The following is a 24,015-nucleotide window of genomic DNA, read 5'->3' as shown; positions in this document are numbered from 1 at the left end:
GTGTGTGTGTGTGTGTGTGTGTGTGTGTGTGTGTGTGTGTGTGTGTGAATCTGGGTCCCACAGCTAGTGCATGTTATGTGTCTGAGGCCAGATTTGAACTCAGATTCTCCTGACTCTAGGGCCGGTGCTCTATCCACTGCGCCACCTAACTGCCCCTTCAATTCTAACTTTTAAGGAATGATTTTCTTCTGTGAGCTTTTACACTTTCTTTTTCATTGGACCACTTCTACTTTTTACAGAGTTCTTTTCTTCAACAGAATTTTGTGTATCTTTTTCCATTTGGTTAATTCTGCTTTTTTTTTTTTTTAAGTGAAGCAGTTGGAGTTAAGTGACTTGCCCAGCGTCACATGGCTAGTAAGTGTCAAGTGCCTGGTCTGAGACTAGATTTGAACTCAGGTCCTCCTGACTCCAGAGCCAGTGCTCTATCTACTGTACCACCTAGCTGCTGTGTCAATTCTGCTTTTTAAGGAGTTCTCTCCAGTGGATCTCTGTGCTGCTTTTACCATTTGGTCTATTCTGTTTTTCAAGGGGTTATTTTTTTCAGTATTTTTTTCATGTGTGCCTCCTTTACTGAGCTGTTGACTCTTTTTCCATGATTTTCTTGCATCACTCTCATTTCTTTTCCCCTCTACCTCTCTTATTTGATTATTAAAATCATTTTTGAGCTCTTTCAGGAATTGTTTTTGGGACCAATTCACATTTTTTCTTTGAGGCTTTGCATATATAGCTGTTTTTTACTTTGTTGTTATCTTCTGATTTTATTTTTGACCTTTCCTGTCACCATAGTAACTTTCTATGGTCGGGTTCTTCTTCTTCTTTTTTTTTCTTTTGTTCATTTTTCCAGCTTTTTTCTTGACTTTCGACTTTGACTGAGAATCACATAGACAATGCAACAGAGTTCTGCTCCCAGTAATAGCAAAGGGTCGCCTGTAATTTCCTTCTGACTAGCTGTCCTACTCCCTTACTGTCTGTGGACTGAGAGCTCTGGAAGCCTGTGCTCGACTGTGCTCCATTCTCACCCCAGTGAGACACCTGTCCTGCAGACCTTCCAGTTTTTCTTGGGCTGGAAAATTGTTTCACCTCATCCTTTTTTTTTTATTCTCTTGCTCCAGAATTCATTTTGAGGAGTTATTTTAAAGTCTTTTGGGGAGGGGGCAGTTTAGGAGAGCTCAGGTGATCCCTGGCTTTACTCAACCATCTTTGCCCCTCATTTTAAAAGTCCATTTATTATTATTTATTATGCGCCATAGCATATATATTTTGTCCATAGCAACTAATCCAGAGAGCTTTCTCAGACCTGGAAGATTTGTGGTTTGTGTTAGGAAGGGATGAATGAAACACCAATCCTTGAGTTATTGAAGTATTATGTAAAAACCCTATACTAGCAACAGAGGGAGATAAATGGATGAGTAAGCCAACTCTGCCTTCAGGGAGTTTACAGTCTTTGTATGGGAGGAATTACCAAACTTTTAGACAAATAAATAAGTATAATGCAAGACAGGATGTGATCTAGAAGCTAGCTTTTTGGGGTACATGGATGTTTAGAATAAAGAATGTTCATTAATGTCTATTCTAAAGGAAAGTGAATGTAGCTGGTACATGGTGTTGTGATACTGCAATTTTTAATACAAAACAGTAATATTTTATTATAGTGTATTATTTATTATTATAGTATAATATATATTATTATAATATATCATTATATATTATAATAATATATTATTAGTGTTTATTATTATAATATAAGTAGAAATAGTGGTAGAAGAAATGTGAAGGAGCAACTTATTTTAGTATTGTTAATTAGTTTTTCCATTATTTTTCTATTATTTTATCTTGATTTCTGAGTGAGTTTCATAACTCTTCTTAGAATATTAATATTTTATTGGTCATTCACATTGTATAAGGCACATTGTAATAGAGTAGAATTCTGTAATAGAATTTGTGTTCACAATTCTTACTTTCTCCTCAAAATACATAACTTTATGTAACTGTTCTTATAACTTTTGCATGGTCCATTATTGTACCTGGGTTTATCCTAAATCAGGAAAAGAAAATGATAGATATTTTTGAATTTTCAAGAGCCAGATTTTTAAATACTGTATCTTTTATATACTAAATCTGAAATAATTATTGATCAGAAATGAATTGGCCCCTCTGTGGTTGTGTGTTAACTGCTTCTTTGAAGAAGTGATCTAGTACTCAACTAAAATAAAAGCTTAATTTTACTAACATAATCGATAAACATTCTACTTTAGACTTGTTTCTTTTAGTACTTCCATTTTTATGTAGCCTTGTTATAGTCGCTGTATTAGGGCTGTATTATTCTTTCTCTTTAACTCATTAGACTTGTTATAGAAATTTATTGATTTGTGCTATCAGAAACCCAGGTCAGAAAGCTCTGAGCTTTCTGTTCTGCTAGGTTTAATTTTTTTTAAGTGGATACTATTATATGGAGGCAATGTGGTATAGTGGAAGGAGCACTGTATATACAATCAGGAGGGACTTTGGTCCAGATCCCACCTCTAACACTTAACTAGCTGTGTGACTATGGCCATAAGCCACTTAACCTCACTGATCTTCAGTTTCCTTAAATGTAAAAAAGGGAATAATAATATCTTTAGCACCTACCTTATACAGTTGTGAGGCTCTACTGAGAGGATGTATCTGAGGCACTTTGCAAACTTTAAAAAGCTATTATGATTGCCTATTATGATTGTTATTCTACAGACTAAATTATTGGGCATAATTTTTCATTGAGAGGCAGCTTGGTGTGGAGGATAGAGATTTGGATTCAAGTTCTGCCTCTGACCCATAGTGGCTGTGTTACTCTCAGTGCTCTAGGGCAGGAAATTCTGTAACTCTTAAGTTGCAGAGAAGGTGTTTACTTGCTCTGGTAGAGGGGATTTCCTCACTTGGGAGTTCTTTGTACTAATGAAATTACAGTTCCAGTCCCTAGCTCTATTTTTCATTATTTCTTGACTAGATTTCTCCACTGGTTCTAGTCTTTAAAATATGCTTCTAAGTGATCAGCTATTTCAGTTTATTTAATTGCCTTACTCATGTCCGAGCTTGTCCTCTTTTGAACTCTCATTGCATATAATTATCATTAGGTAGTTATACTCTTAGAATAAAGTACTATTAATATATAACCTCACCTTTACATTTGGTAGACCATTTTATTTTTAAATAAAATTATATCATCTGAACTTTCCTTCCCTCCCAGTTATCTCCAAAAAGTAGTTATTTCTTTCCTCAGTAAGTTTTCCTTTCAGCTCTGGATCTCTGTAATTACTCACTTTTATCAAGTTATTGTGGTACAATGGAAAGAACACTGGATTTGGTTTTAGAGGACCTGGGTCAAATTCAGACTCATCCATTTACTGCTTTTGTGACCATGGGCAAGACACTTAGAATGGCTGGATCATAGTTCTAGAGTTTGAAAAGAACTTTAGAGACCATGTAGAACAACTCCCTCATCTTGCAAAAATGAGGTCATGTTGTTCAAATGTCAAACGTGTGCTTGCCTAAGACTCTTTTATGGAGACCTCACACAGGACAAGTGCTCACATGGTGATCAGAAGAAGCAATATAAGGACACTCTCAAGGTCTCTCTTAAGAACTTTGAAATTGGTTATGTGACATGGGAAACACTGGCACAGGACCGCCCAGCATGGTGTACCCTCATCAGAGAAGGGGCTGTGCTCTATGTGCAAAGCAGAATTGAAATAGCTCAAAAGAAATCCGATATGCACAAATTTAGAGAACCCATTCCAAATGTTCACATGGACTGTTTGTGCTTGACTTGTAGAGCATTCTGAGCTTGTATTGGTCAGATCAGCCTCAGTTGGACACATTGTAACTTGATTCTAACGTAGTGGTGTCATTTTGGTCCTCTTTGAGAGTGAAGGACAAGAACCAACCAAACTGAGATCAATGGAATTACTTGTTCAGGGTCACACAGATAGTGTCATAGATAGAATTTGAACTGGGCTTTAGCTTCCTCATCTGCAAAATGAAAGGTTTTGGACTAGTTAACCCAAGGTCTCTTCCAGCTAGAGGTTTATGATCCTATGAACCTAAAGTGTTTAGAGTTTATAAAACCCACAATATACTTTTTCTCATTTAATCCTCACTTGTTTTTATTTATTTTGTTAAATATTTCCCAATTACACCTAAAAATATTTTAAATACTCATTATAAAAAATTTTGAATTCCAATTCTCTCTCTCTGTCCTACTCTTCCCCCCTTTTTGATAAGGCAAACAGTTTGATAATTGATTATACATGTTAAGTCATGCAAAACATAGTTCCATATTAGCCATCTTGTGAAAGAAAACATAAGCAAAATAAAACAATAAAAATAAAGAAAGTGGAAAAAAGTATGCTCCACTCTGCATTCAGAGTTCATCAGTTCTCTCTCTGGAGGTGGATAGCATGTTTAATCATAGGTCCTTTGGAATTATTTTGGATCATTGTCTTTATCAGAGAAGCTAAGTCTTTCACAGTTGATTGTTCTTACAGTATCATTTAATCCTTACAATGATCCTATTATCCCATTTTGTGTATAACTGAGGATCAAAAACTAAAAAAAAGATTTTTTTTGTTCTTTTAAAGAGCTCAAGGTTCAAGAAACCATATGTAGACTTTAATACTCCTGAAACAAGATAGTGAAAAGGTCTCTCATCAGTTTAATAGGGCAGAATAGTAAAAATTGATTTTTTTTTTAATAGAAGACTTGTTTGATATGCTTGGTTAAAACAATAAGCAGATGCAGCTTCTGGTATAGACTTGAGAAAACAAATTATCACCACCACCCCAAAACAGTTATAGTTCATATCCAGTCATCTGATAATTTTTGAAATGATTCATTATTTAAAGGAACATTTATTTACTAATACTTCCTTTAAATATTGGCTTGCTTTGGTACTTTGGACCCCTGATTTAATTGGTGTGAGTACTCCCTTCGTGGTATGTATCGTCAACCCATCTATTCCTTTTCATCCTGTTCAGTTCTTATCCGTGTCCCTTTTTTCTAAATAGATGTTGAAAATTGGTACATAATTTAAAGAAAATCCAAGTGGTAATCTATTTTTAAAAATTCTGCTGATGTTCAATTTTATTTACTTAGCCTCATCATTAGGGAAGCTTTTCAGGGAATTTATCTACTAATCTTTAAAGGATGATAGGTTTAGAAACATCAGAAGCTGTCTTGTCTAATCCCCTGATTTTACAGATAAGGAAACTGAACTCCATGGCTGTAACACTTAACTAGCTGTGTAACCCTGGGCAAGTAACTTCATCTCTTTGAGCTTCGGTTTTCTCATATCTAAAATAGAGTTGAACTATGAGATTTCTAAGGCCCTTTCCAATTTAAAATTTTTTATTATTTTAGTTAAGTCCTTACCTTTTATCTCCTTTTTATTTTTTTCTCTAGGCAATGGGGTTAAGTGACTTGCCCAGGGTAACACAGCTGGTAGGGTCAAGTGTTTGGTCTGAGGCCAGATTTGAACTCTGATCCTCCTGACTCCATGGCCAATGCTAAATCCACTGCGCCACCTTGATGCCCTTAAGTTCTTACCTTTTAACAGAAGATATACAAATATATTTTCTTTGCTTGGATTATATGAAAAATGGTAGTACTTCCCTTCATTTCATTTGATTTTCAGGTGTATCACTGGTATTTTATAGAAACTGCTAAATAGATTTTTTTAAAAAGAAAACAAATATTTTCATTTTTTTCTTTAACTTTCAGTTTCTTCATGGAGAAATCACTTATGATGGAGAATGGTTGCAGAGCAATGCCTGAATGTAATGGTAGTTCTCATTTGGATGAGTAGATAGTTAAATAAAAAGCATATGGTCTTACTTCTAAATAAATAATCTTTGAGAGTTTGTTTACAAATTACTCATTAAGTCAAAATCATTAATTTAGTTCTAAATCACAAATTACAGGTTTTAGTTCCTCTTTTATTCTTTTGATAGTGTAATATTCTCATTCCTCAGAAATGGCTATAATTTGTTAATATCATCAATGGAAATAGATAACAAGATTTGCAACTATTAGATCCTGTTCCATTTCAAAGATATTTCTGCCTAGCATAGAGCTGTTTCCCACTCCTTTTAGTTGGCCCAATGGAAAAAAAGCACTTATTTCAATGGCTCTTTGACCTTGTCAGTGCAGATATTCTATTCACTGGTTAAAAATCATCCATTGCCTTCTCATCTTATATGACTCTAGTCCAGGTCTTTTTCTTAAATTTCCTATAGAAGATCCATCTCATTTTGGGGAGGCCTTCCTCTGGACCATTAACCTAGTGCTTGGGCTATAATGCCAATATGTATGTTATTTAGGCCCTCCAGTGGTGTCAACTTGTTGGTCACTAGACAAAGAATGTATGTTAAAACAATTAAATCTTTGTAGATGGCTCCCACACTGTGTAACTCTTGGCACTGTCTTTCCCCTTCTCTGCTACTTTTGATGTCACAGCAGAAGGGAATCGTTATGTTTTACATTTTTATCAATTGCGTGGGTCATCAAAGCCAAAATATTAATTCATCCACTTTAAAATTACAAAACCAGGTAATTGTGGTTCTGGTGATGAGACTCTCAGAACTTAGCTAGGCTTATCCTTAGCAGACGCAATCCATTGCTGGTACTATACTCAAAACTTTTCCTATTTGGTGTAGAGCGTACTGGAGCTTGTATTCTGCTGACAGTCTTTGACAACCCAGGTTTACCTCCATATCACAAAGGGACATTGGAGTAGGTTTTTCAGTCTTGAAGATTCCTGCCAGAAATAAATAACTGATGAGTTAATGACAGTTACAGTTTTAACCTCTGAATCTGGGAAAAACAAACTGTCATGTAACCTAAAAATGATCAGAGCACCTGGGTTCAAAAACCACTTTGTGACCTTAAGCAAGTTATTTCATCTCCTGGGGCTTCAAATTCCTTAGCTGTAAAAATGAGAAAATTGGACTAGATGATCTCTAAAGCCCCTTCCAACTCTACATCTATGATTTTATGAGGATGATCTGATATATTTATCTAGGTATTCTAACTTGGAAGATAGTTGGGTGTTCTCATGGCTCATATTCATGGAAAATGATTTTAATCTCACTGGTCATTTGTTAATGAAAATATTTTTCCATAAAGTAATATCAAAAACTTTGTTGTTCTTATCAAAAGATAAGTAGATTTACTCCTTAGTGACCAGAATCCTGAAAGAGTTATTATTGTCTTCTGTTTGTTTTGTGTAGGCTTTGATTCTGACAATTCTTCTGGGGAGTTTTCAGAGGCAAATCAGAAAGTCACAGGAATGATTGACTTGGACACTAGCAAAAGTAATAGGACTGAAAAAAATGGAGAGAGGCCTCCACAAGAGAATGGAATCAAGAAACACAGGTAATAGCATACTTCTTGCCATATTTTTTTTTTGCTATATTTTAGAACAGTGGTATCAAACTCAGACAGAAATGGATCCTTGCAGTCTTCATATTGACTCATCTATGTTGCCATGTTTGTTTATATTAACACCCCCACCCCCATCACTGCCTTGTCCTGGTGGAGGGACTTGCACAACTCAATGAAACTATGAGCAATGCTGTTCCATGGGGTTACCCAAGATGGATAAAATGTGGCAAGTCCTCAAAGAGATGGGAGTACTAGATCATCTTACTTGTTTCCTGAAGAACCTGTATGGAGGTTAAGAAGCAACAGAATTGAACATGGAACAACTGATTGGTTTAAGATTGGGAAGGGAGTACAACAACAATGTGTATTGTCACCTTATTTGTTTAACTTGCATGCAGAGTACGTCATGTGAAGTGCCAGGCTGGATGAATCAGAAGCCAGAATTAAGGTTGCTGGGAGAAATATCAACAGTCTCAGATATGCAGACAATACCATTCTGATGGCAGAAAGTGAAGAGGAATTAAGAACCCTCTTGATGAGGGTGAAAGAGGAGAGTGTAAAAGCTGGCTTGAAGCTTAACATCAAAAAAAATTAAGATCTTGGCAACTGGTCTCATGACTTCCTGTCAAATAGAGGGAGAAGAAATGGAAGCAATGTCAGCTTTTATATTCTTGGGCTCAGTGATCACTGCAAATAGCAACTGCAGCCATGGAATTAAAAGATACTTGCTCCTTGGAAGGAAAGTTGTGGTAAATCTTGACTACTCCTTAAAAAGCAAAGATATCACTTTGCTGACAAAGGTCCATATAGTCAAAGCTGTTTTTTCCAGCCGCAGTGTATGTGTGACTGTTAAGAGTTAGAGTATAAGGAAAGCTGAACCCTGCAGAATCCATGCTTTCAAATTGTGGTGCTGGAGAAGACTTTTGAGAATCCCTTAGACAACAAGGAGATCAAATCAGTCAATATTTAAAGAAATTCAGGCTATTCACTGGAAGGTTAAATAATAAAGCTGGAGCTTAAATGCTTTGGCCACATAATGAAGTGACCGTGCTCATTTGAAAAGATCCTGATGCTGAGAAAGATTGAAGGCAAAAGGAAAAGGGGACAGTAGAGGATGAAAGGGATAATAGATATGGAAACAATGAACATGAACTTGGAAAGACTTTGAGAGGTAGTGGAGAATAGAAGGGCCTGGCACAAAGAATCATACACGACTGAACAACTGACTAACAGCAACGATTCTATTGTTGAAACATTTCTCAGTTACATTTTAATATAGTTCCCATGTACTCAGGAGTTCTGTGGACTACAAGTTTGACATCTTTTTAGGACATTCCAAAAGTGTAGTTGGGTACATTCCTAAAACACTAAATAGTGTACATTCAAACCTCATAAAACTTTTGTCTCTCTGTTTATTGCCATCCAACTAGTCAGAAATTTGAAACCAGATCTGCTTTGACCTAATTCCAGTGGGTCACAGAATCATAAGATTAATAACAATAATAATAATAATAATAAATAATAATAATGACATCTAACATGCATACGTAGTGCTTTAAGGTTTGCAAAGCACTTTACAAATATTATTTAATTTGATCATTACAACAACCTTGGGAGGTAGAAGATATTATTATCCCTATTCTACAGATGAAGAAACTGAGGCAGAGGTTTTATTACTTGCTCAGGGTCAAAGATAAAATAAAAAACTAGTCCCTCGAAATCAGTTTCTGATTTTACCACTCTATTGCCACTATTACTTCAAAGGAAATTATCACTTCTTTTTGTGGACTGTCTTTCTTCCCTTAACTTCATGATACTCTATCCACTTAGTTTTTTCTGTTGTTCTGACAGCTTCTTCTTAGTCTTTTTCTGGTTTATCCTCTAACTCCTCTTCTTCATCTTCTTTTAATCTTTTGATCATTTATCAATTGGGGAATGACTCTTGTTTTTATAAATTTGATTCAGTTCTCTATATGTTTGAGAAATGAAGCCTTTATCAGAGAAACTTGCTTCAAAATTTGTTTTACAGTTATTATTGCCAACTGTATTTCCCTCCATCCTATTACCTGCCCCCCTGTTTATTCTGTTCTCTCTTTCCTTTCAACCTGTCCCTCCTCAAGTGTTTTGCTTCTGACTAATCCCTCCCCCAATCTACCTCCCTTCTATGACCCCCTGCCCTTTTTCTTATCCCCTTTCCCTCCTACTTTACTGTAGGGTAAGTAAGATAGATTTCTTTACCTAATTGAGTGTTTATGTTATTCCCTCTTTGAGCCAGTTTTGATGACAGTATTCTCCCTCACCTCCCCCCTCTTCAGCTCCACTGCAAAAGCTTTTTCTTGCCTCTTTTATGTGAGATGATTTACTCCGTTCTCTCTCTCCCTTTCTCTTTCTCCCAGTACATTCCTTTCTTACCTATTAATTTTATTTTTTAGATATCATTCCTTCATATTCAATTCACACCTGTGCCCTTTGTCTATATATACTTCTAACTACCCTAATAATGAAAAAGTTACAAATGAGTTACAAATATCATCTTTCCCTGTAGGAATATAAACAATTTAAATTTATTAAGTCCCTTATGCAGGCCTGCACAACTGGCCTGCCAAAGTGGCCCATGGGCCGTATGTTGTACAGTACTGCCCAAGGGTATTTGGCCTCTGAATCATTTCTTCATAAAGGGCCAATGCTATTAGCTCTGTCTGAAGAACAGTTTTGGGGCCTGAGATGACCTGAGCCGTAGTTACATAGTCTACGTTTTTTGTGGGCTATCTGAAATCTTTGTGCAGCCTTGGCCTATGAGCTGATATAGTGCAGGCTGCTCTTGTGATTTCCCTTTCCTGTATACCTTTTTATGCTTGTCTTGAATCTTTAATTTGAAAGTCAAATTTTCTATTCAGCTCTGGTCTTTTCAACAGGAATGCTTGAAAGTCCTCTTTCTTATTGAATATCCATTTTTTTCCCTGAAGGATTATACTCGATTTTGCTGGGTAGGTGATTCTTGGTTGTAGTCCTAGCTCCTTTGCCCTCTAGAATATCATATTCCAAGCTCTCTGATCCTTTAATGTAGAAGCTGCTAAATCTTGTGTTATCCTGACTATGTCTCCATGATACTTGATTTGTTTATTTCTGGCTGCTCGCAATATTTTTTCCTTGACCTGGGAGTTCTGGAATTTGGCTGTAATATTCCTGGCAGTTTTCATTTTGAGATTTCTGTCAGGAGGTGATCAATGGATTCTTTCAATTTCTCTTTTACTCTCTAGAATATCAGGCCTATTTTCCATGATAATTTCCTGAAAGATGATGTCTAGACTCTTTTTTTGATCGTAGTTTTCAGGTAGTCCAATAGTTTGTAAATTATCTCTCCTGGATCCATTATCTGGGTCAGTTATTTTTCCAATGACATATTTCACATTGTCTTCCATTTTTTCATTCTTTTGGTTTTGTTTTGTAATTTCTTAATGGTAATTTTTTTAATTTATTTTTTTGTTTTCAACATTTACTTCCACAAGATTTTGAGTTCCAAATTTTCACCCCATCTCGCCCCTCCCCCCACCCAAGATGGCATGCATTCTAAATACCCCTTCCCCTAGTCTGCCTTCCCTTCTATCTCTTCCTCCCTTCTCTTATCCCCTTCCCTTTAATTTTCCTGTAGGGCAGGATGGATTTCTATACCCCATTTCCTGTATTTCTTATTTCCCAGTTGCGTGTGAAAACATTTTTTTTAAACATATGTTTTTAAAACTTTGGGTTCCAAATTTTCTCCCTTCCTCCTTCCCCACCCACCCTCATTGATAAGGCAAGCAACTAAATGTAGGTTATATATGTGCAGTTATGCAAAACACTTCCATAGTAGACATGCTGTGAGAAACTAACTCTATTTCCCTTAATCCTATCTGGCCTACCCATTTATTCTATTCTTTTTTTTGACCCTGTCCCTCCTCAGAAGTATTTGCTTCTGATTACTCCCTTTTCCAATCTGCCCTCCTCTTTATCATTCCCCTACTCTCTTGTCCCCTTTCCTCCCTATTTTCCTGTAGGGTAAGACAGATTTCCACACCCAATTGAGTGTGTATATCATTCCCTCTTTAAGTCAAATCCTATGAGAATAAGATTCACTCATTCCCTCTCACCTTCCCCTGTTTCCCCTCCACTGTAAGAGCCTTTTCTTTTCTGATTTTTTTTTTTGGTGGGATAATTTATCCCATTCTACCTCTCCCTTTCTCCTCCTAGTATATTCCTCTCTCACCCCTTAATTTTATTCTCCAGATATGACCTCTTCATTTTCAACTCACCCTGGGCCCTCTATCTATCTATCTATCTATATCAATATATACGTACATATAATTTTTTCCCCTCCAACTACCCTAATACTGACAAAGGTCTCATGAGTTACAAATCTCATCTTTCCATGTAGGAATGTAAACAGTTCAACCTTAATAAGTCTCTTATGATTTTCCCTTTCCTGTTTACCTCTTCATGTTCCACTCAAGTCTTGTATTTGAAAATCAAATACTGAAGAAAATAACACCTTAAAAAATAGCCTAACCCAAATGGCAAAAGAGGTCCAAAAAGCCAATGAGGACAAGAATGCCCTAAAAAGCAAAATTGGCCAAATGGAAAAGGAAGTACAAAAGATTACTGAAGAAAATACTGCCTTAAAAATTAGAATAGAGCAATTGGAAGCTAGTGACTTTATGAGAAATCAAGACACTGTAAAACAAATTCAAAAGAATTAAAAATTAGAAAACAATGTGAAATATCTCACTGGAAAAACAACTGACCTGGAAAATAGATCCAGGAGAGAGAACTTAAAAATTATTGGACTATCTGAAAGCCATGATCAAAAAAAGAGCCTAGACATCATCTTTCAAGAAATTATCAAGGAAAACTGCCCTGATATTTTAGAACCAGAGGGCAAAATAGAAATTGAAAGAATCCACTGATGTCTTCCTGAAAGAGATCCCCAAAGGAAAACTCCTAGGAATATTGTAGCCAAATTCCAGATTTCCCAGGTCAAGGAGAAAATATTACAAGCAGCCAGAAAGAAACAATTCAAGTATTGTGGAAACACAATCAGGATAACACAAGATTTAGCTGCTTCTCCATTAAGGGCCAGCAGGGCATGGAGTATAATATTCTGGAGGGTAAAGGAGATAGGATTGCAACCAAGAATCACCTACCCAGCAAAACTGAGTATAATCCTTCAGGGGAAAAAATGGTCATTCAGTGAAATAGAGGACTTTGAAGCATTCTTGATGAAAAGGCCAGAGTTGAATAGAAAATTTGATTTTCAAATGTTTTATAATTTCTTGATATCTCATAAAGTCATTAGCTTCCATTTACTCAGTTCTGATTTTTAAGGAATTATTTTCTTCAGTGGGCTTTTGTACCTCCTTTTCCACTTAGCCAGTTCTACTTTTTAAGGAGTTTTTTCTTCAGTGAATTTTTGTGCCTCTTTTTCCATTTAGCCAATTCTGCTTTTCAAGGCATTTTTCTCCTCATTTTTTTTGTACCTTTTTTACCATTCGGCCTAGTCAGTTTTTTAAGGTGTTATTGTCTTCAGTATTTTTTTGGGTCTCCTTTACCATACTGTAGACTCTTTTTTTTCATGATTTTCTTGCATCACTCTCATTTCTTTTCCCAATTTTTCCTCTTCCTCTCCTTACTTGATTTTCCAAATCACTTTTGAACTCTTCTATGTCTTGGGACCAATTCATATTTTTTGTGGGATTTGGATGTATGAGCTTTGACTTTGACTTTGTTATCTTCTTCTGAGTATGTGTTTTGATCTCCCTTGTCACCATAGTAACCTTCTATGGTCAGAATTTTTTTTTCTTTTTCTGTTGTTTGTTCATTTTCCCATTCTATTTCTTAATTTTTTTACTCTTTGTTAAAGCGGAGCTCTGCGTTCATGATAGAGGGTGCAGTATTTCACCTTTCAGGATTTTTGTGCAACTATTTTCAGAGATACGTCTAGGATCCTGTAAGTTTTCAGTTCTTCCAAAGTGGTATGGTCTAGGAGAGATGTTTACTCCTCTCCTGGCATGTGCTCTGATCTCTTAGCAACCACTGGCACTCTTTTCTGCCCTGGAACTGTGACGGGGTCCCCACTGCATTGTGGCCTGCAAGCTCTGATGTGTTACTGCTCCTCTTTGCCCTGAGACTGCCCCCCACCATTGTGACCTAGATATAAGTATAAGCAAAGCAACAGAATCCTTCCTCCAGTACCAGCAAAGAGATTCCTGTAGTCTCCTTTTGATGAGTTGTTTGACCCCATTACCATCTGTGCTATGGGCTGAGAAATCTGGAAGCAGCTGCTGCCTCTGCAGATTCAGTAGCTCCCAAGGCCTGCTCCTGGTTTGCTGGAGCCAGGTCTATGCTGGTGCAGCCTGCATCGTACTGTGCTTCACCCTCACAATGGTGCAACAGATGTTTCCTCCCAACCTTCTAAATTGTCTTTGGGTGGAAAATTATTTCACCCTGTCTTTTCCTTTTTTTTTTTTTTTTGCTTTATGGTGAGGCAATCAACGTTAAGTGACTTGCCCAGGGTCCCAACACCTAGTAAGTGCACCCTGTCCTTTTGTGCGTTCTGCTGCTCTAGGGGTTATTTTATGGCATTGTTTAAAGGTGTTCCGAAGGGTTTAGGGGGAGCTCAGGCAAATCGCTGTTTTTTCTCCACCATCTTGGCTCTGCCTCTTTATGAAGGTCTTTGAATGCCAAATAGAACATTTTGTATTTGATCCTGAACATAAGAAGGAGCCACTGGAGTTTATTTAACAGAGGTGAGGTGGAATGACATGATTGGACCTAGGCTTTAAGAAAATCACTTTTGTGGTTGAATGTCCACAGATTGGAATGGGGAGAAACTTGAAATATGCAGATCCACCAGCAGGCTATTGCAGTAGTTCAAGCATGACGTGATAAGTGTTTGCACTAGAGTGGTGGCAGTGTCAGAGGAGAAAATGGAGCCTATTCGAGAGATGTTACAAAGGTCAAATTGACATGCTTGGCGACAGCTTTGGATATAGGGAGTGAGAGTGAGGAATCCAGGATGACTCCTAGGTTGTGAGCCTCAAAGATTGGGAGGATGGCGGCACCCTTTATAGTATAAGGGAAGATAGGGGTTGGGGAGGCCTAGTTCAGAAACCTGTAGTATCTGGAGGAGCATCCAGCTTGAAATACTCTACCTACTTCTACCTGTTAAAATCCTAGGTTTCCCCCTTAATACCAGCATAACCTTAGGCAAGTTACTTAACCTCTCTGGCCCTCAGTTTCCTCATTTGTAAAATGAGGAAAAAATTGTCTTTTTTCTCTTTAAAGCTTGGTGCAAGTGCTACCTCCTAGAAGCCTTTCTTGAGGCTTTCCTTGATGGCCTTTACTAAACTGACAGTTTTACTCCCAAATTTTTTCTAGAATGCTTTGTCTAGATCTCTCCTTTATCCTCTTCTATTTTACCTTGGATTATACTTATTTGTGTATGTGTCATATTTTCCTTAGTAGTTACCAACCCCTTAATGTCAGGGACTAGGTTCCTTTTTCTCTTTTTGGCTTTAATACCACTTTTTGTACAGTGCCTTCAACGTGCTAGGTACTTAATTACTGTTTTTGAATTAAATTCAACCACAGTTCTTGTACTATGTTGTGTACTGCCAAGTCATATATTGTTTCTCAGAGTAGATTCTTTAGGTTCATTTTAAATACAGAATTTAAATGAATTGAATGCCAAAACTGCTTTTAGCCTAAAGACATCTGAGAAAGGCAAGTCCAGCAGTATGGGTTAGAGGTGATTCCAAAAACCTAATCACATCAACAAGTGCCTCTTTGTTTCTCTATTTAGTGTATGTATTTGTGATCTTCCTTTGTTCCACTAATAATGTCATTCCTGGATTATTCAAATTGTTGCATTACTCTACAGTAATAATAAATATTTTATAATATAAAACTAATATAACATAGAAATCTTATCCCTTTGAGCAGTTAATTAGAAATTGAACCTCTCAAAATTGAATGAAGAGAATTACAGAAATTATATATGAAAATCTAAAGAAAAATTGTCATGTCATAGAAAATAGCCATCAGTAAATCTATTTTATTAGCAAATGCTTATTATTAATATTGCTGCAATCTTGTTTTCTTTGAAGGACATCTTTACCTGCCCCAATGTTTACTAGAAGTGATTTCAGCGTGTGGAGTATATTAAAAAAATGCATTGGCTTGGTAAGTTGAATTGCCTTATTTTGAAACATGAAGGTTAAAAACCTTTTTATTTTCAACTCTTATGAATTTAACACAGTCTTATAGTAACTTGAAAGAAAAAAAAGTATATATACACACATATACATCCATCTGTCTTATCACTCTATCCATCTGTCTATCTATCTATCTTTCTAGTGTCCCAAAAGCCTTAGTGCAGTTTTTAAGCTTTAAAACTTCAAACTATACTAAGACTTTTGGGACAGCCTGTGTGTTTATACACACATTTGCATATATGCAGACATATAATACACATATACTTACACACATATGTACACACATACTATAAAATATATTGTATATATATGTCTATATAATATAAACATGTGTATACATATATATGCAAATGAGGTTAAGAAGAGATTATAAAAAGGTAAAGGTTAGTTCTGAATGGGGTGGGGGTGGGGGAACAGATGGCAAGACAAGAGTAATAACTGAGAATGAGCAGTAAAAACTTTTTAGAAAGTAGTACTTACACTGAGTCTTGAAGGGAGCTTGAGATTCCCAGAGGGAGAACATCCTAGCTATAGGCAACAGTTGCCTCGGAAAAGACTCAGCGATATAGTTGGCTAGAACAAAAAGTGTATGACAGCAAGTTATGTGAAATCAGTCTGGAAGGATAGATTGGAAACATATTGTGAAAGGCTTTACATGCCTATGTGTCCAGCCAGCCTTTTGCCAAATTTGTCATTTCTACCTTGACAACATCTTTCCACTCAACAAATTGACTCTTATCACCTTTCTCCTGAACTATTGCTTTACGCTTCTACTTGGTCTCCTGCCTTAAGTCTTTCAGAATTCCAATCCAGCCTCTATTTAGCTACCAAAGTGATTTTCCTAAAGCATAGGTCTTCCCATGTCACTCCCCTATTCAGTAAACTCCAGTAAATTTATTATTTTGTTAATCTAGGAATTGTCAAAAATCACAATGCCTATTGCCTTCAATGAGCCATTGAGTTTCCTCCAGCGAATAACTGAATACATGGAACATATATACCTCATTCATAAAGCTTCTTCTCAAGCAGAACCCTTGGAAAGAATGAAGGTAGGCAACTTCAATCTGTTTCGCCATTAACCCTTTTAATTGTTAAAATACTGGGCTTTGTTATGTGTAAAAATTTTAATTTTTAAAGAAGCCAATGTAGTTATTACAATTCTTAGGTCAGGGCAAGAATCCAAGAATTTCCCTGTTGGGATATTATAAATAAAGGAAAGAGTAGCTTACTAACTCTTGGGATTTAGATGCAGTCCTATCAAGATTCAGGAGAATGGGGATTAGATCAAATAATGTAATGTATTTGAAAGCGCTTTGTAAATTGTAGAGTATTATACAAATGTAAAGCATTTATTATTATTATTTTAGTATTTTGAAATCTGAGATTTCATGTGGGTACTCTATAGATACAGACTGCAATCTTTCTCTGTTTTAACATTTGACTATGTCTATTTCCAAATTTCCCTCAGGACCATGACTTGTATTGAAATGTATTTCTTTCCTTTTTTTTTTTTTCCCCCCTTTTGGTGAGGCAGTCAGGGTTAAGTGACTTGCCCAGGGTTACATAGCTGGTAAGTGTCAAGTATCTGAGGCCAGATTTGAGCTCAGGTCCGCCTGACTCCAAGGCCAGAGCTCTATCCACTGCACCACCCTGCTGCCCCAAAAAGTATTTCTGATATAATAATATTTCTCAGGAGCATAGTCACCTTTATGAAGAGATATCAAATAATAGCTCTTAACTTGATATTTTTTTGGAGGAAGAAGTAGTTGCATGATGAGGTGGAATTTCTCTTGGAAGTGTTGTAAATTTAAAAAATTTTATTTTTTTCAATCAGCAAAAATCCACCTTTACTTCCCCACCCTGCCTTCCCTTCTCCAATTTGAGAACAAAAGAAAAACAAAACCAATGTTGTAAACATGAATAATCAGGGACAACAAATTTCCACACTAGTCTTGTCTAAAAAAAAAATCTCATTATGTGTTCTTAATCCTTCACTTCTCTCTCGGAAGGTGAGTAGTATGTTTCATCTTTAGTCCTTTAGAATTGTGTTTAGTCAGTATGCTGATCAAAGATCTTAATTCTTTCAAAGTTGTTTATTTTTGCCATTAATTATTGTCATTGTATTAATTATTCTCTTATTCTGTTCACTTCATTCTGCATCAGTTCATATAAGTCCTGCCAGGTTTCTCAGAAACCACTGCTTTCTCATTTACTGCACAATAGTATTCTATCACATTTACATACTATGATTTGTTCATCCATTCCCCAGTTTATGAGCATCCTCTCAGATTTCCATTCTTTGCCACCTCACAAAGGGCTGTAAATATTTTTGTATATCCTTAGTTTGTTTTGCTTAGGACTAATTTCTCCCTAAATCTACCCTCCCTCAACTTTCCCTTCCCCCTGCCTGTTTCCCTCCTTTTAACCTGTTGAATAAAATATATTTCTCTACCAACTGTGTGTGTATATATCCTTCCCTCCTTTGACTAGTTCAGATGGTAGTAAGGTTCGAGTGTCAGGTGCTCCCCCATCCCTTCTTCCTTGTTTATATAGGTATTTACCTATATACCTTGATTATGCATGATAATTTTTGCTAACATTCCTGAGGATACTCCCAGTATATTCTGCTTCTTCCTCCTCTTCATTCTCTAAAGATCATCAAGACATAACAAAATCACTCCAAAATCTTATCTAATTAGACTGCCTCTGTGACCGTTGATGGTTATAGGGTTCAGAGGGGATGCCTGTATCAGCTCCCAAATTTGAATGTAAGCAATTTATCCTTGTTTAGTATCTATTCATCTGTTGTTCATTTATTTTTACTTTTTTGTATTTCTCTTAACTCCTGTGTTTGTACTTCAAAGTTTCTTTGCCATTCTGGTCTTTCATCAGGAATGCTTGGAAGTCTTCTCTTTCATTTATGGTCTATTTTTTCCTTCTGCAGCATTATACTCAGTTTTCTGGGTAAGTTATTCTTGGCTGTAAACTTGTATCCTTTGCTTTCTGGAATACCATCTTCCAAGTTCTCCTCTTGTATGTAGTTGTTGTTCAGTCATTCAGTCATGTCCAACTCTTCATGACCCTGTGTACCATAGTACAATAATACTGTCCATGGGGTTTTCTTGGCAAAGGCACTAAAGTGGTTTGCCATTTCCTTTTATAGTGGTGGCTTGTAAAGCATGTATGATCCTGACTGTGATTCCTTGATATTTGAATTCTTTCTTTCTTGCTTCTTGTAGTTTTCTTTGACCAGGAAATTTCTGGATTCTGGTCATGATGTTCCTGGGAATTTTTATTTGGAGGTTTCTTTTAGGAGATGACTGATGGATTCTTTCTTTTTCTACTTTGCCTTTTGGTTCTAAGAGATCTGGGCAGTTTTCTTTTACAATTTCTTGAAAAATTACATCTAGGATCTTGTTTTTTTTCTTTCTGATCATTCAGATGGTCAAGTGATTCTTATTTTTTTTTCCTCCTTAATCTCTTTTGCCAGTTGTTTTGTATTTACTATGAAATACCTCACATTTTCTTCTATGGTTTTTTTAGTCTTTGGAATTCATTTTAATATTTCTTGCTGTCTCATGACGACAGTGGCTTTAATTTGGTCCATTCTAATTTTCGGGGAGTTTGTTTCTTCGGCAAGGTTTTATAACTCTTTCTCCAAGCTGTTGATTCCCTTTCCAGTTCTTTCTTCCATAGTTCTAATTTCTTTTATGATTTTATTCCCTCAAGCACTCTAATTATAAAAACATTTTTAAGTCTTTAAAAAAAAAACACTACTGGGAGTAAGACAGGAACTCGCCAGAACTCTTCCAAATTCACCTCTACACAACTATAACATAATGCCTCAAAAAAAATTCTGGAGTGGCAGAATCAACAAAAGGATGAGGTGAAACAATTTTCCAGCCCAAGACAACTTAGAAGGTTAGCAGGAAAGTCTATCTCAGGTAAAAGGGGAGCATTTGGGCAAGCCAGCAGCAGGCTGTGCCCTAGCAAGTAAGCAGAGAGTCTTCATGCCCCCAGGACAGCAAGCAAGTAGAGGCCTGAACGCCAGTGCATTAGGCCAGTGGCAAGGCCCTCTTGATCCTGGCACAAGAAGCTTGGGACAATACCCCCTCTACTCCAGGAACAAAGTCCAACTTTAATATAAAATTAAAGTCACAAAATAGGCTAGAAAAATGAGCAAAAAAAAAAAAAAAAGAACTTGAACATAGAAACATAGTATGGTGACAGGAAAGATCAAAACACAAACTCAGAAGAGGCCAACAGTGTCAAAATGTATACTTGCAAAGCCTCGAAGAAAAATATGACTTGGTCTCAGGCCCCAAAAGAACTCCCAGAGGAGCTCAAAAAGGACTTTAGAAATTAAATAAGAGAGTTAGAGGAAAAAATGGGAAAAGAAATGAAAGTGATGCAAGAGAATCATGAAAGAAGAGTCAGCAGTTGGTAAAGGAAGCACAAAAAAGTGGAAAAAGATGTACCAAAATTAACTGATGAAAACAATTCCTTAAAAAGTACAAGAAACACATGAAGCAGAGAGACACGCACAGAATAAAGTTAAGGGGCTAGAGCAGAGTCTGTTATGCTTTAGCTGAAGTAAAAAAAGCAGGGGTAGCAATAATGGTCTCAGAAAAAGCAAAAGCAAAAATAGATCCAATTAAAAGAGTTGCTAAAAGGTACCATAGACAATGAAGTAATATCAATACTGAACATATGCACCAAATGGCATAGCATCCAAATTTTTAAAGAAGTTAAATGAGCTACAAGAGGAAATAGACAGTAAAATTATACTAGTGGGGAACCTCAACTTTCCCCTCAGAACTCGATAAATCTAACTAAAAAATAAACAAGAAAGAAGTTAAAGAAGTGAATAGAATTTTAGAAAAGTTAGATATAATAGACCTTTGGAGAGAATTGAATGGGAATAGAAAGGAATATACCTTTTTGTTAGCAGTACATGTTCTTACACAAAAAACTGACCATGTATGAAAACCTCACAATCAAATGCCGAAAAGCAGAAATATTAAAAGAATCCTTTTCAGATCACAGTGCAATAATAATTACATTTAGTAAAGGGCTATAGAAAGATACATTAAAAATTAATTGGAAACTAAATAATCTAATCCAAAAGAATGAGTGAATCAAAAAACAAATCATAGGAATAGTAATTTTATTAAAGAGAATGATAACAATGACAAAAATATAGCAAAATTTATGGGATGCAACCAAGCCGTACTTAGGGAAAAATTTACATCTCTAAATGCTTTACAGCAATAAAATAGAAAAAGAGCAGATCAATGAATTGGGCATACAACTAAAAAAAAGAAACTAGAAAAAGAACAAATGAAAAAGCCCTAATTAAACACCAAACTGGAGATCCTGAAAATTAAAGGAGAGATTAACAAAGTTGAAAGTAAAAAAAAAGCATGTCAGACATTAAACTAATAAGTAAAACTAGCTGCTGGTTTTATGGGGGAACAATAAACAGTTGGTTAATTTTATTTTAAAGAAAGAAAACCAAATTACCAGTATCAAAAATGAAAAGGTGAATTCACCACCAATGAAGAGGAAATTAAATCAAAAAGGATCTATTTTGCCCAATTATATGCCAATAAATCTGATCATCTAAGTGAAATGGATGAATATTTACAAAAATATAAATTGACTAGGTTAACAAAAATGGAAATAAATAACTCCAACTTAGAAAAAGAAATTGAACAAACCATCTATGAACTCCCTAAGAAATAAAATCCCCTAGGGCCAGATTGATTCACAAGTGAACTCTACGAAACATTTCAAGAACAATTAATTCTAATACTATGTAAACTACTTAGAAAAATAGGCAAAGAAGGTGTCTTACCATATTCTTTTTATGACACAAATATGGTGTTGATACCTAAAACTGAAAGAGCAAAAACAGAGAAAGAAAACTATAAACTGATTTCCCTAATGAATATTGATGTAAAAATTTTAAATAAAATACTATCAAGGAGATTATAGCAATATATCATAAGGATTATACATAATGTCTAGGTGAAATTTATACCAGGAATGCAGGACTGGTTCAATATTAGGAAAAGTATCAGCATAATTGACCATATTAATAACAAAACCGACAGAAATCATATCTCACTAGATTCAGAAAAAGCTTGTGACAAAATATAATACTCATTCCTATTAAAAACACTAGAGAGAACAGGAATAAATGGAGCCTTCTTTAAAATAAGTATTATCTATCTAAAACCATCAGCATGCATTTTCTGTAATGGGGATAAACTAGAATTCTTCCCAGTAAGATTGGGGTGAAACAGGGATGCTCATTATCACCACTATTGTTCAGTATTTTACTAGAAATGTTAGCTGTAACAATAAGAGAAGAAAAAAGAATTGAACTAGGCAATGAGGAAACAATTATCACTCTTTGCAGATGACATGATGGTATATTTAGAGAATCCATTTAAAAATTAGTTGAAAACAATCAATACTTTAGCAAAGTTGCAAGATATAAAATAAACCCACATAAATCACCAGCATTTCTATATATTGCAAGAGAGAGAAAGAGAAATTCTTTTTAAAATAACTGTAGACAACATAAAATACTTGAGAGTCTGCCTGCCAAGACAAACCCAAGAACTATATGAACACAATTACAAAACACTTTTTATACAAATAAAAGCAGATGTAAACAATTGAAAAAATATCAGTTGGGTAGACTGAGCCAATGTAATTAAAATGACAATTCTTTTTTTTTTTTTTGGTTAGGCAGTGGGGTTAAGTGACTTGCCCAGGGTCACACATCTAGTAAGTGTTATGTGTCTGAGGCCGGATTTGAACTCAGGTCCTCCTGAATCCAGGGCCGGTGCTCTATCTACTGTGCCATCTAGCTGCCGCTAAAATGCCAATTCTACCTAAATTAATATCTATTAAATGCCTTATCAATCAGACTGCCAAAAATATTTTATAGAGCCAGAAAAAATAATAAAATTCATGTAGAAGAACAAAAGGTCAAGAATATCAAGGAAATTAATGAAAAAAAATGTGAAGGAAGGTAGCCTAGCTATACCAGACCTCAAACTGTATTATAAAGTGGTAAACATCAAAACAGTCTAGTACTGACTAAGAAATAGAGTGGTGGATCAGTGGGATAGATTAGGTACACAGTGCACAGTATTAAGTGACCATAGCAATCTAGTGTTTGACAAGGCCAAAGACCCAAGCTTTTGAAACAGGAACTCACTATTTGACAAAACTGTTGGGAAAACTGGAAAATAGTATAGCAAAAACTAGGTATTGATTTACATCTTATACCATATGCCAAGATAAGGTAAAAATAGATACATGATTTAAACATAAAGGGTCATACCAGAAATAAATTAGGAGAGCAAGGAATAGTTATCTGTCAGATCAATAGAGAAGGGAAAAATTTATGACCAAACAAGAGATAGAGAACATTGAGATACAAAATGGATAATTTTGATTATATTAAATTATATTAAATAAGAAGGAAAGCAGAAAGCTGGGAAATAATTTTTACAGCAGGTTTCTCTGATAAAATCTTTATTTCTCAAATATGTAGAGAACTGAGTCAAATTTATGAGAATACAAGTCATTCCCCAATTGATAAATGGACAAAGGATATGAATAGGCAGTTTTCATATGAAGAAACCAAAGCTGTCTATGGTCATGTGAAGAAAATGCTCTCTACCACTATTGGTTAGAGAAAGGCAAATTAAAACAACTCTGAGGTGCCACCTCATACCCATCAGACTGGCTAATAAAACAGAAAAGGGAAATGGTACATGTTGGAGGGGATGTGGGAGAATTGGGGAACTAAAGTGATATTGGAGTTGTAAACTGATCTAGCCATTCTGGAGAAAAATTTGGTTTGATCTAGCAATACCACTACTAGATCTGTATCCCAAAAAGATCTGAAAAGGGGGGAAATATTTATAGCAACTCTTTTTGTGGTCGCAAAGAATTGGAAATTTAGGAGATGTCCATCAGTTGGAGAATGGTTGAACAAGTTGTGGTATAGGATTATAAAGGAATACTGTTTGTGCTATAAGAAATGACAAGTAGTATGTTTCAGAAAAACCTGGAAAGTCTTATATGAACTGATGCAAAATGAAGTGAACAGAACCAGGAGAACATTGTATACAGTAACAGCAATATTATACAACAGTCAACTGGGACTTAGCTATTCTCAGCAGTACAGTGATCCAGGACAATTCCAAAGGACTCATGATGAAAAATGCTATTCACCTCCAGAGAAAGAACTGATGAGTCAGAATGCAGATTGAAGCATATTATTTTTCACCTTTTTTTCATGTTGGTGTTTTTTTTATGGCTGTGTTTT

At 35.7% G+C, this 24,015-nt stretch overlaps 1 protein-coding gene across 8 annotated transcripts in view; it reads left to right on the top strand.

Moving 5' to 3' along the window:
- Window positions 1-24,015, top strand: part of OSBPL2 (oxysterol binding protein like 2) — a 119,474-nt gene that overhangs the window by 58,370 nt on the left and 37,089 nt on the right. For 5 of the 8 annotated variants that reach the window (XM_027850176.1, XM_027850191.1, XM_027850184.1 and 2 more), the window contains 4 exons: window positions 5,752-5,813; window positions 7,260-7,404; window positions 15,555-15,630; window positions 16,577-16,711. In XM_027850176.1, the coding sequence (XP_027705977.1) occupies window positions 5,759-5,813; window positions 7,260-7,404; window positions 15,555-15,630; window positions 16,577-16,711 (411 nt within the window). In that variant the 5' untranslated portion in view covers window positions 5,752-5,758. The remainder of the gene's footprint in view (window positions 1-5,751; window positions 5,814-7,259; window positions 7,405-15,554; window positions 15,631-16,576; window positions 16,712-24,015) is intronic. The other 3 variants (XM_027850219.1, XM_027850229.1, XM_027850206.1) reach the window with 2 other exon arrangements.

The sequence above is a fragment of the Vombatus ursinus genome, unplaced genomic scaffold, assembly GCF_900497805.2.
Source record: "Vombatus ursinus unplaced genomic scaffold, bare-nosed wombat genome assembly UNPS02000580.1, whole genome shotgun sequence".
In the NCBI taxonomy this organism is placed as follows: Eukaryota; Metazoa; Chordata; class Mammalia; order Diprotodontia; family Vombatidae; genus Vombatus; species Vombatus ursinus.
This window is presented reverse-complemented; position numbering and strand designations above follow the sequence as displayed.